Here is a 13,276-nt window from a genome sequence, read left to right as displayed (position 1 = left end):
CCTAAGCATATATGTACTTAATTATTACTCCGTACTTAAATGTAGAATTACACTGTAACAAGGACATGATAAAGTGTAACCAAATTATTTTATTTGTTAATTTTAGTTTTCTCTAAACATGCACTTTAATCAAATTGTTGCACAGTGGTTCATTTGACATTAAATATTGCATTCTCATATTCTAAATTATAAAAAAATATAACTTTACAAATGAATTAAATTTTAGCACTGTGGCTCACTGCACAAATTTGCCATTAATGATGATTTAACTTTCAAACTATTTAGATTATATAAGTATATTTTATTTTTAATGTGATGCATAATTTCAAATATTTTTAAACTTTTTTTTTCTATTTAAAACACTATTAATATATATATAAACCTGTTAAGCACTTGAATCAAATCATTTCCCAAATACTCACAGCAAAACTTTTAAAATTCAACATTATTAAAGACACCGCAGACTTGAAAAACATTTGCACATGGAGCAATATCATAACTTTAGTTCTAGCAGAAGACATTTAGGAAGACATTCACATACAGTCTCAACTGATGCCCCCCAGTGCCTGCAAATGGAAAACACACAAGGAGTGCTGATCAATCCAAATACACATACAGTCTGAACGGCTTCTAATCATGAGAGCAAACATTCTTTAATAGCTCATTTCTCAATGGAATCCCTAGATGCTACTTGATTGACAGCACATCACACCGCCATTTGAAGATTCGGTTTATCTGGATACATGAATCAAAAATAAGCAACAAAATAAGAGAGGAACAAACGCATCTAGAACACCACAGACGCAAAGTGCTTTATCATTCACACACCAATCGACGGGAAGAATGAGGAAAATGTTTTGTGGTTTTGTAGAAATTTTTTTGTCATGCTTGGCTGTCCACATGGTCTCGAGCTCTGGTGTAATTCAGTCCACATAGATCTCAGCCTGAGCTCCAAACGACTCCGTCTCCAGATCAGAGGCAAAAGCAAAGGCATAGAAAAGACACAATTATACAAATCCCCTCCAATTTTTTTTTTTAAAAAAACCTTTGAATTCCTCCTTGTGTGTCTGTGTCATACGGCAGTCGTGTCTCCGTACTGACTGTTCCAGCGGACGTACTGATCCAGCGTTTGAGGACTGACGCTCTGCTTTATCCTCTTGAGCGAATCCTTAAAATCTGAGAAACAGATGCCCCTCATCTGAACAGAAGAAAGACAAGAACATGAGGGAGAAATATATAAATGTGTGTATATATATATATATATATATATATATATATATATATATATATATATACACACACACGACCCTGGACCACAAACTAGTCAAAAGGGTCAGTTTTTTTTATTTTTTTTTTATTGAGATGCATAATCTGAATAAATGCACTTTCCATTGATGTATGGTCAAAAAAAAATCTAAATATTCAGAAAATTGCCTTTAAAGTTGTCCAAATGAAGTTCTTAGCAATGCATATTACTAATCAAAAATTAAGTTTTGATATATTTACAGTAGGAAATTTACAAAATATCTTCATGGAACATGAACTTAACAGCCTAATCATTTTTGGCATAAAAGAAAAATCTATCATTTTGACCCATACAATGTATTTTTGGCTATTGCTACAAATATACCTGTGCTACTTAAAAGAGGTTTTGTGGTCCAGGGTCACAAATAAAAAAAAAATATATATAAATAAATGTAAATAATATAATAGGTATCTAAATGATAATATTCTCTACCTTATCGGCTGGCATGTCCCTCACTTGTTCAGGCGTCAGTTCTGTGTTGAGAAAGAACAGGACAGTTATCTAGCAAAAAGTCCACCTCTAAACCAAATATCTTGGAATACTTTAATAAAATATCTGCATTTAGTATGAATGTACCTCGTATAGGACCAAGAGCAGCGTCTTTTGCAAGTGAGGTCAGATCACTGCCGGAGTAACCCTCCGTCATCCTGAAAAAAACACCGTAAAATATAAAATTACCCAGCACTGACAGTCATTAGTCTCAACTGCATATTCTACAGAAATATGAAGCTGTATTTTACCCGGCTAACTGACTCAGCTCTTTCTGAGATAAACTGTTTCTGTGCTTGCTGAGGAGGTTCTTGAGCAGCTTCAGGCGAGTCTGAAACACACACACACACACACACACACAATTAGTGTCTGTGTTCAATGCTAATTAACTGGAAAACCAAAAGAGTAGTGAATAAGCTGCAGCTGAATTTAAGGAGGTAGGGATAAAATGAAATTCAAATGACTGCGGTATAAAACATTTAATCTTTCAGCGAACTAGTCATAAATTTACAGAAACATACCAATGTATTAATTATTCATACCAAAATTAATATATAAAACTAATAATCAATGAGTAAAAACTGAAATAGAATTATTACCACTACCTTTCAAAAGTCCCTGGTCAGTAAGCTTTTATTTTTGAAATCAATACTTTTATTCACCAATTATGCATTAAATTGATATGCAAAGACATTTATAATGTTTCCAAGGAGTTCTATTTTACATAAATGCTGTTCTTTTGAACTTTCTATTCAAGAAAATGCTGAAAATTCAGCTTTTCCATCACAGGAATAAATTACATTTTAATATACCAAAAAAACAAAAACAAAAAACAGTCATTTTAAATTGTAATAATATTTTACAATATTACAGCTTTTACTGTAATTTGAGCAAACATATGAGTTTAAGACTTTTCAAAAACATACCGATACTAAACTTTTGAATGGTAGTGCATGTGTGTACATATTTGTGTTTAATAAAGTACCTCCCATATTATAAACCATGGCAAAATATGAGGTTCATTACAAATATTCTTGACTTAATTTAATATTTAAACTGAATTAAAATTCACAGTCAGGATTTAAAAGGGAACCGATAACTTCTGCCCAACCCTGGTGTGAACACAGTACCTCCTCTGTAGGTAAAGCCACATAAATGCGTTTAGCGAATCGCCTGTGAGGAAAAAACACATTAGAGGATGTAATTACAAAGTGTTTGAAAGTAAGTGCCCGACTACAGGTCAACGGTACCTGAGAACTGCCTCATCAAGCTCCTGAGGTCTGTTAGTGGCTCCCATCACTAACACTCGGTCATCTCCTCCTGACTGCACCTACAACACACACACGGAGCGTCAGTCCCCTGTGTTAAGGAATTTGAATTTTCAGATAAAATACACACTTACTCCATCAAACTCGATGAGGAACTCTGTTTTGAGTCTTCTGCTGGCATCATGCTCGCCCTCTCTCCTCTCACACAGCAGACTGTCAATCTCATCTGCACCAAAATAACCATTAATGACATATTTACAGAAACAAGTCCTGAAACTTGAACGAGTCTGACTGACAGTTCTCACCGATGAAGATGATTGACGGCTGCAGTTCCCTAGCAACCGCAAACAAAGCCCGAACCAGTTTCTCACCCTCTCCCACCTAAAAACACACACCACAACATGAAAAGTGTTTTGTAAAACAGAATAAAAGCGAGTGTAATGCAAGGGTTTGAGTGGCTCATTGTATTTCTAAAACTGAAACAATTGTAATATGATTAACATTACATTTAGTCATTTAGCAGACGCTTTTATCCAAAGCGACTTAAATATGAGGAGAATGGAAGCAATCAAAATCAACAAAAGAGCAATGACATGCAAGTGCTACAACAAGTCTCAATTAGCTTAACGTAGTCTCAGGAGGGATTTTGTCCCACTCCTCTTTGCAGATCCTCTCCAAGTCATTAAGGTTTTGAGGCTGACGTTTGTCAACTCAAACCTTCAGCTCCCTCCACAGATTTTCTATGGGATTAAGGTCTGGAGACTGGCTAGGCCACTCCAGGACCTTAATGTGCTTCTGCTTGAGCCACTCCTTTGTTGCCTTGGCCATGTGTTTTGGGTCATTGTCATGCTGCAATACCCATCCACGGCCCATTTTTAATGTCCTGGATGGCTTCAATGCCCTGGCCCTGACGATACATGGCCCCGTCCATCGTCCCTTTGATGAGGTGCAATTGTCCTGTCCCCTTATCAGAAAAGCACCCCCAAAAGCATAATGTTTCCACCTCCATGTTTGACGGTGGGGATGGTGTTCTTGGGGTTATAGACAGCATTCCTCCTCCTCCAAACATGGCGAGTTAAGTTGATCCCAAAAAGCTTGATTTTGGTCTCGTCTGACCAAAATCACCCACTTTCACTTTCACCCAGTTCTCCTCTGAATCACTGGCAAGCTTCAGATGGGCCTGTACGTGTGCTTTCTTGAGCAGGGGGACCTTGCGGGTGCTGCAGGATTTCAGTCCTTCACGGCGTAGTGTGTTACCAATTGTTTTCTTGGTGACTATGGTCCCAGCTGCCTTGAGATCATTGACAAGATCCTCCCGTGTAGTTCTGGGCTAATTCCTCACCGTTCTCATGATCACTGAAACTCCACGAGGTGAGATCTTGCATGGAGCCCCAGACTGAGGGAGATTGACAGTTATTTTGTGTTTCTAGCATTTGCGAATAATCGCACCAACGGTTGTCACCTTCTCACCAAGCTGCTTGAGATGGTCTTGTAGCCCATTCCAGCCTTGTGTAGGTCTACAATCTTGTCCCTGACATCCTTGGACAGGACTTTGGTCTTAGCCATGGTGGAGAGTTTGGAATCTGATTGATTGATTGCTTCTGTGGACAGGTTTCTTTTATACAGGTAACAAACTGAGATTAGGCTCCCTTTAAGAGAGTGCTCCTAATCTCAGCTCCTTACCTGTATAAAGGACACCTATGAGCCAGAAATCTTGCTGATTGATCAAATACTTATTTGACTCATTAAAATGCAAATCAATTTAAAACTTTTTTTGTTATTCTGTCTCTCACTGTTCAAAAAAACCTACCATTGAAATTATAGACTGATCATTTCTTTGGGCAAACGAACTAAATCAGCAGGGGATCAAATAATTTTTTTCCCCACTATATGAACTACCAATAAGTAGTTGCATATATTATTAACAATAATACTCCGCAAATACGGAATTCAGGAAATGCCAGATGAAAAGCAATGTAGAGCCAAAAGAGCACAACCCCAGCCCCCCTCCCCCTCCCCATCCCCCTCCAGAGGCCATGCAGGGGAGAGATTTTGCATGCTAAAAATTAAATGCTGTGCTGTAAAAAACATGAGAAAGACAAAGTGTTTACACACAACCGTCTGTTCGGAGCGGCTGCTCGCTTACCACACAATTGCCCTGATGCCGAGGAGAGATTTCAGTGTGAGAATGAACACACAATAGCATTAGTTACCATTCTAAGCTAACTTAATGTAACCGAAGTGTGCCTGATGATCACAAGCCATATTTGAAAAAATAGCTTACGATTAGCATTCTAAGATAAGATGGTACAACAATCTGTTTGTCAGTTAAGGTAGTGAATATCAAAATTGTTTTGGTCATCTCTGCGCAGCTTGGTCCAATGATCATTTAAGCCAAATTTGCAAAAAACTGCTTTTCAAAATGCAGGACAAGCAAAGTTATGAAAGATGACAAACGGGATATTGTTAGAATCCGTTTAAACGGAGGAATGTAATGACAAGAAAACTAATTTTGGACAATATTTCCAGAGTTTTTGTGGCGATGTGTCAGAGTTTATAGCGTCAAAAGTTATAATCAAAAGAAAGAAGTTAACATAGATCTGGTCGATTTCTTAACGGTAGTGAATATCAAAAATCTGTTTGGTCATTTCTGTGTAGCATAGTTTAAAGATCATCTGAGCCAATCTTAAGTATCAGTGAAAGAAGTGTTTTTCGTATGCTTCCTTCAAAAGAAAAGTTATGAAAAATGACAAATCGTCTGAATTGTCATAAACCGAGGAATGTAGTGACAGGGAATATTTATAATATTTTCAAAACGTATTAGTGTTTTGGTACAAAGCCTTCAAGTCTTCAAACTTCTCAGATTGCTTACCTGAGCAATGTGGGCATGCATCCTGTTACTGATCGCCAAATTTCATACCAAATGTCAAAAATGTTCATTGTGTCAAAAATGAATAGCTACCAAAATAAAAGTGTCCTTTTGGCTGCACTATAGAGTTGGTCCTAGAGATCCTAAAGTTGGTCAGACTACTATTCAGGACCACCACAGTAATTGCGTCAAATTTTGCTATTTTCAAATAAATAGTTCTACTGCCTGTCAGTAATGGTTCATTAGTGTAACTGTAGACAGTCTCATGAATACTCACATATTTGGAGGTGAGACTGGCAGCACTGATGTTGAAAAAAGTAGCGTTAGATTCCATTGCAACCGCTTTCGCCTGTGACGACATGGAAAAGATCAATACACTTCTGTTCGTATGGTGTATAAATATACATAGATCTAAAAAGAGCCTTTTTTGTGTTTTACCAGCATAGTCTTCCCATTTCCAGGTGGGCCGAAGAGCAGGAGCCCTCTAGCAGGAGCCCTGAGACCAGTAAACAGCTGAGGAGATCAACATAAAGGCTGATAAATGTAAAAATACAATTTGTTCTGTATCTTCAGCAGTACAGAGTACCAATGTTGTAGAATGTAAACAAATGAATGTAAACAAATGTTGTCGAATGAAATAAAATTATGTCTAGGGATGAATTAACCACCATAAGATTAGTGATTATTTGTTTATAAGTTTTCTTATGTTAAGAAGGGTTTGTTTCAACCGGCCCAAGATCTTTAGGTAACACCCAACGTTTACAGACGTGGAGACAAACCTCTGGACGTAGAGCAGGCAGGATAACGATTTCCTGCAGTGCCTGTTTTGCCAATTCCTGCCCTGCTATGTCGTCAAACTGCACCGCAGCCCCGCTGAAACAAACACAACCATGGAAATCATCAGCTTTGATGCAAAAATTCCCATTTTTTCTATACTTTCTCAAAAATCTCTCAAGATTTTTTAGATATTTATTTCATGATCCTTCAGAAATCTGCATGAGAAATATGTATTATTATTATCATCACTGTTGAAAACCATTTTTGCTGTTTAATATTTTTGTGGAAACTGTGATACACCAATCTGCCGAATAGTAGTGTGGATGTGTAGTGTGTAAATGCTGTTCTTTTTTTAATGTATCATAGTTTCCACAAAACTATTTAGCAGCACAACTGTTTTTAACATTGAAAAAAAAAAAAAAAAAAGAATCTTGAGCACAAATCTGCATATTAGACTGATTTCTGAAGGATCATGTGACACTGAAGACTGGAGTAATGATGATGAAAATTCAGCTTTGCTTCACAGAAATAAATTATATTTTACAATATTGTAAAATGTGACCCTGGACCACAAAACCAGTCATAAGGGTCAATTTGGGTTTTTTTTTAATTAAGAATTATTCGTAATCTGAAAGCTGAATAAATAAGCTTTTCATTGATGTATGGTTTGTTATGATAGGACAATATTTGTCCCAGATAGAACTATTTGAAAATCTGGAATCTGAGGGTGCAAAATAATCTAAACACTGAGAAAATCACCTTTAAAGTTGTCCAAATGAAGTTCTTAGCAATGCATATTACTAACCAAAAATTAAGTTTTGATATATTTACGGTAGGAAATTTACAAAATATCTTCATGGAACATGATCTTTACTTAATATCATAATGATTTTTGGCATAAAAGAAAAATCAATAATTTTGACCCATACAATGTATTGTTGGCTATTGCTACAAATATACCCCAGTGACTTAAGACTGGTTTTGTGCTCCAGGGTCACATATAGAAAAAAGTTATTTTAAATTGTAATAATAATTTCACAATATTAGTGCTTTTGCTGTAGTTTTTTTATCAAATAAATGCAGTCTGGGAGAGCATAAGTGTCTTCTTTTAAAAACCATTCCAAACCTTTGATATGTACTGTTCACATAGTGTATATATTACATCTCATATTTATATATTGTATATCATTTTTATGCGCTCTGTTTATATAGACAGCTTTTACATGCAATAACTATAAAAATAAAGTTTACTTTCCATTAAAAAAACATACAGCATTTTATTATCATTTACATGCATTGTTAATAAAAAACATGCATATTATTATTTAAATGCATACTTTTTCTAAACAATTAACATTGCTGACAATTTTGTGAACAACAGTGATGCATTAAAATATTTATATTTGATGTATTTATTTTTAACAGTACTAATGTTACCTGTCTACGATCTCATTGAGGATGAGGTTGGCCAGTTTGCTGTCCACATTTTTAAAGTTCTTCAGATCTCGTTTCCTCTGAGGTGATGCAGTCGCAGTTTTGCTGGCGTTATGTCTGTTACCGGCTCTTGCCGGGGGCCCCTACAAAACCAAACACGACAACAAAGTTCAGCCACAAAACATAGCGAGACGGCATTTTAAGGTGACACATGGCTAGACGTTACACTATGCAGACGGTCCGATGTCTGACCCCTGTGAGACAAACCTTCAGGTTGTTCTGAGGGCCGGTCCTGCCGCTGTGACCGGTTGAAGGTGTCCGGCGCAGGGCAGCCGCAGGGGCAGATTTGGGTGGGTTTTTGGGTCGCCCATGGGAATGATTTGTGATTGTGAGAGTGTCCTTCTTTTTGGAAACTGCTCCACTGCCTACAACTACAAACATATGCTCATACATACACAGAAACATCACTGTAGAGTTTCTCTGATCAGAATCTGACGCACAGATCTCCCAGAATCCAAAGCAAACACCCACCTGGACGCAGGTTCCCATAGGAGAAAGACAGGCCAGTGTGATCAGAGCAGCCCTCTGCTGGGGACTTTGAAAGCAGTTTGCCTTGGTGATTGCAGACAGAGGAAAGAGAGACATTTAAGGGGAAACTCCAGAAAAAAACTAAGCAGAACAGAAGCTGTAAGAGGGTGCAAAACATGTCCAGGTTACATTTCACCTCAACATACAAAAAAAGAAAATAAGTTAACTAAACTGACATCTAGAATTGTATTATTTTGTGTTTTATAATTTGCATTTATTATTACTATTATCAATATTATTATTGGGACAATTACACACATTTTACTTTTCATTACTGCAAAAACAGTATTGTTTACATAATTGTTTGGCCTTAAAGTAAATCACACTAAAAATGTCATAAATGTCACAAAGTTCACAAAAACAAAAGCAAAACAAAACAATAGTCATTGTTTTGTTTCCATTAACTTTAAATATTTTTTCCTTTTGTTTTTGGGGTGACCTGGACATGTTCTTGATTGCTTTCTTGACAGATTCACACAAGAACCAAAGCAGGAAAGTGATATATGTTGAGAGAGAAATAAGAACAGTGTGTGTGTGTGTAACAATGGTTGAGTCAATAAAAGGGTAGTGTGTCTTTTTTAAATGCTTAATCATCTTCCATTTCAATGTGCAGAGTTGACGTAGTAAGCCCTTATTTCAACACATTGGTTTCCAACATGAAACAACACTTCACCTTTATATGATCAAGCATAAAACTGACTTGAACCATTTAACAATCACACAGAAGCACAAGCAGGCTTTCACAGAAGAGTGAGGAGAACGTCCCTCTCAGGAGAGTGCGCAAACACAGCAAATGAGCTCATCTCTCAGAAGAGTTCATGAATCAGCAGCACATCCTCGTGACCTCACTGCATCTGCTTACCTAGAAGCTCCAGCCGATCTTTGGCCATGTTGAGGTTGCTGGTCATTTTGTCCTGAAGCTTTCTGGCTCTGTCTGCCTTCTCCCCTAAAAGAGCCAGATCAAGACTTTCTCTCAAACTTCTTCAGAAGAAAATAAACTGCAGGGTGGGACTTGGGAATTGACTGATCATGTACTTTAAGTTTGGAATGTATATTAAGAAAGAAACAATGTCAGCACAAGGCATCAAGACCACTAGAGATTTTTTTACAATCAATGTTGCAATTTTCTTGCAATCACTGCTCAAATAGTTTAAACCATGAACTTGTTTTAAATTTACTGAAGCATAATACAGGCTGCATTCTGTTCTGAAATTAAAAATAAAAGCTTGTGTAATTAAAACGCATCACATAGTGTTTACACACGAACGTAAATCAATATGTCTGAATCATCTCACCAGCTCCAGTGACCTGGATACGGATGCCTTTCTCCAGCTCGGCGATGCCTTTCCTGTACCACTGCACCGCCTGCTCCTTATCACCTACAACACCACATGCAGAATAGATTACTGACTGCTTTCTGTACTGTAGTATAATACTGCAAGCCTGAACCGACACACCTGGGTTTCAAAGTAAAACTTGCAGAAACCATTCACGTCACAATTTTACTGTTAATATTGTGTCATCAATGCTTGATGTTAAAGCTCAGTACGTGCTAAATGTCATGCATGCCCAAACATTATGGCCCTGGGCATGATGGGATTGAGAAACAGCCAATGAACCTATTGAACAGAGTTTGTTCTTTGTTTTCACTGATGCCGCTGGCATCTCTCCATGAGACTACAGAGCGAAAAACAACATAACCACATGACGAGTGCAACAAATCTAGGTCACAATCTTTTTTAAATCGCATTTAAAAATAAAATTTGTTATACATAAAATAACATTAGAAAAAAATGGAATATATAAACTACAGCTTAGACATTTTAAATTGTAAAATGTTATTGTTAAATGTTATAAAAATGTTAATGTTATTGTGAAATATTATTACAATTTAAAATAACTCTTTTCTATTTGAAAATTATTAAAATGTAATTTATTCCTGTGGTCAAAGCTGAATTTCCAGCATCATTCCTCCAGTCTTCAGCGTCACATGATCATACAGAAATCATTCTGATTTGCTGCTCAAAAAATATTTCTTATAATTATCAGTCGAAAACAGTTCCACTTCATATTTTTTTGGAGACACAAATTTTTTTTTTAGGATTATCTGAAGAATAGAAAGTTTAAAACAACAGCATTTATTTTTTAAATAGACTGTTTCTGTTGCAATACAAGAGTTACAAAAACGTTTGATCAATTTTAATGCATCCTTAAAAACTTTTGAATGGTAGTGCATATATATATTAAATTTTTTGAAACCATTGTAATTTTTCTCATTAATATTTGATAAGGCATTCACTAAGGTGGTTTATGATTGGTAGTGTTTTGCTATACATCTAGCTGTAACTGGATGATAATCTCCTTTTAAAATTACAAGTGTGTAAACCTTGGTTAAAAGTGGCTTTGCACCAGAGTTTTAAAAGAGGTTAACTCAGGGTTAAGTGAACTACATAAAGCATTAATCAGAAATAAACAGCAGATGCAATGAAATAAAAAATATGAGGAGGATATGCAAAACTGAGCCACTGATTCAGTAACAAAGCGTCAGTACATGGGACCTCATTTTCCATCCGACTGCCAATGAGGACAATCCCTGTCAAGCTGAATCAGGCCTCTCAACTCTACTGACCTCAGGGATCAGGGATCACGTTCTACTGACCGCAAAGACATGCTTTATCATGGCTGACATCCAAAATCTGATCCCAGATCAATCGTCATCTCAGAAACGTATTCTTAGGCAGGAGTATAAACACTAACAACAGAAACCATGACTATATAGTCTCTCCTGATAGTTTCTAACTGGCCAAAGCAGGTTATTTTATTTTTGTGGATAGCGCAAACTAGCTTAGAAGGCTACTCAGCTGGATGGGACTAGGTCAACCTGGTTAGGTGTTGCTAGAATTATAAATTAGCATACATTACAAACTATCCAGCCCACTCTCTATTATTGATATTTGCACTGGATATTCCTATCTTCTGGGCACTAGTTCACATACGACTAATGAAATGTCAACAAATGTGGACAGCTGAAGTGAAAGTAAAACCATACACAAAATATAACTTGTGTACGTGTAAGACCATTTGCATTTCTGGAATGGTGCAGTGAAATACTTCCTGTTTACATATAAACATTAAAACACAAAAATAACCTTATGAAGAGTGAGGCAGTGCCATGGTAAAGCGATGGCTTCACATGATAATACCATGATACTTAATGATTACAGTACTAACTATGGTATTCACGTTTGCTACTTAACTGATTTTCAGTTTTATCATTTTTGGTCTACAAATAAATAATTTAATACAGATAAAATATTTGAAATAAATAAAAAATGGAAACCCTGCACATTGTAATTATAATAGTAATCAATATATATAATCATAATCAACAATCGATATATATTACATTAACAATATCCTAATTGTGAAGTATTCATAATTCGATACATGTACAGAATAAATTTATAAATCAACTAATTTGTGGTGTGTGTGTGTGTGTTTGTGTATATATTACACATGTTTTTATTTTTACACATATTTCAGATGCATAACATTAATGAAGACAGATACCCTTCTCATCCTCATCGATCTGCAGAGCCACGGAAATGAACTCGAATGCTTGTTTGTGGTAGTTTCGGATCAGCTCTCCGGTTTCCTCGCAGTCCTCGGACCCGCGATCTTTGGCCCTGGCCGCCATGGCTCGGCGGATCGGCCGGATCAGACACAGGAGGAGCAGGAGGAGAGCTCTCAGCAGGGACACCGGGAGGAGGGTTCGGATGAACGAGCTCAGCCGGTCCAGCGGACTCCTGCCGGTTCCGTCAGACACCTGTCCGCAGGTGCGTCCTCCTGCACGCGCTGGTCCTATCTGTCTCGCTCTATACCCAGAATTCATTCACTCTAGTCGGCCTCTCCATACCATAACTAACTGGCCGGGGGATTGACGAGGAAGAGTTATATTTCGGCTATGTCGGTTCTCCGGTTTGTTTTTGCCAGCATCGATCGCGGAAGACACTACTGTGTGTGTTTGACGGAAATATGGTCTCACGCTAATGACGTACACCTTAACGCGTTAAAAGTTTTATTTTCATTTAGTACATACAATTAAAATGTCTGGCTCCAAACCTTTTTTTTCTTCATTTATACATGAGAGCAGGCTATCAGAGCTTGAACTTTTATTATTTAAATTTAATGCTGATCAAGCGAAGCATAATTTTCCTTTTTTATTTTATGTTTTATTATATTTTATTATTTTATTTTATAATAATCTGAGACCTTTTTGTGTTTTTATATTTTTTTTATTTGTTATTTACAGAATTTAACTAGTTACATTTTGTAAAATAGTATTTAGTATTTATTGCGAATGAACATTTTTCTTTCATTATGTTAATATGGATGTAAACGATAACTTACAATAATTTTTTTAAAGAAATTTTACGTTTGTATTTTATTTTTACATGTATACAAAAAAAGTATTCATATTCAGTAATCACAAACGACTCTGTGTAGAATCGCGGAGTAATGTAACACTTGTCTCGTGACCAAACC

The 13,276-nt window shown here is 36.5% G+C and overlaps 1 protein-coding gene across 7 annotated transcripts; it reads right to left on the bottom strand.

Annotated features, from left to right (window-relative positions):
- Positions 1–69: 69 nt before the first annotated feature.
- Positions 70–12,893, bottom strand: LOC306873243 (spastin-like). 7 transcript variants are annotated; one of them, XR_013784470.1, is made up of 19 exons: positions 12,302–12,782; positions 10,027–10,110; positions 9,594–9,677; positions 8,675–8,755; positions 8,411–8,574; positions 8,147–8,286; positions 6,712–6,805; positions 6,371–6,445; positions 6,210–6,281; positions 3,369–3,444; positions 3,198–3,289; positions 3,046–3,125; positions 2,926–2,968; positions 2,047–2,126; positions 1,883–1,953; positions 1,739–1,779; positions 1,046–1,198; positions 829–965; positions 472–735 (listed from the first exon to the last, which is right to left on the bottom strand). XR_013784470.1 is itself a non-coding variant. In XM_079422375.1 (18 exons), the coding sequence occupies exons 1-17, from the start codon at positions 12,621–12,623 to the stop codon at positions 1,073–1,075; spliced, it is 1,725 nt and encodes a 574-aa protein (XP_079278501.1). In that variant the 5' UTR covers positions 12,624–12,893; the 3' UTR covers positions 420–965; positions 1,046–1,072. The 7 variants fall into 7 exon arrangements, 4 of the variants coding, with proteins under 4 accessions (XP_079278500.1, XP_079278502.1, XP_079278501.1 ...); XM_079422375.1 differs by having other exon boundaries at positions 420–965; positions 12,302–12,893; XR_013784469.1 differs by having other exon boundaries at positions 829–1,198; positions 12,302–12,785.
- Positions 12,894–13,276: the final 383 nt, after the last annotated feature.

The sequence above is a fragment of the Barbus barbus genome (assembly GCF_936440315.1).
Source record: "Barbus barbus genome assembly, chromosome: 7".
In the NCBI taxonomy this organism is placed as follows: Eukaryota; Metazoa; Chordata; class Actinopteri; order Cypriniformes; family Cyprinidae; genus Barbus; species Barbus barbus.
The sequence above is the reverse complement of the archived record's forward strand: the minus strand, read 5'-3'. Positions and strand labels throughout refer to the sequence as shown.

What these genes read in the sequence shown, in the direction of transcription:
- LOC306873243 (XM_079422375.1), bottom strand. Translation starts at nt 12,623, where the DNA reads ATGAATTCTGGGTATAGAGCGAGACAGATAGGACCAGCGCGTGCAGGA. An exon ending in TATCCAGGTCACTGGAGCTG is followed by an intron (nt 9,678 to 10,026) that starts GTGAGATGATTC and finishes TGGCTCTTTTAG; the next exon opens with GGGAGAAGGCAGACAGAGCC. An exon ending in CTCAATGAGATCGTAGACAG is followed by an intron (nt 6,806 to 8,146) that starts GTAACATTAGTA and finishes TGTTTGTTTCAG; the next exon opens with CGGGGCTGCGGTGCAGTTTG.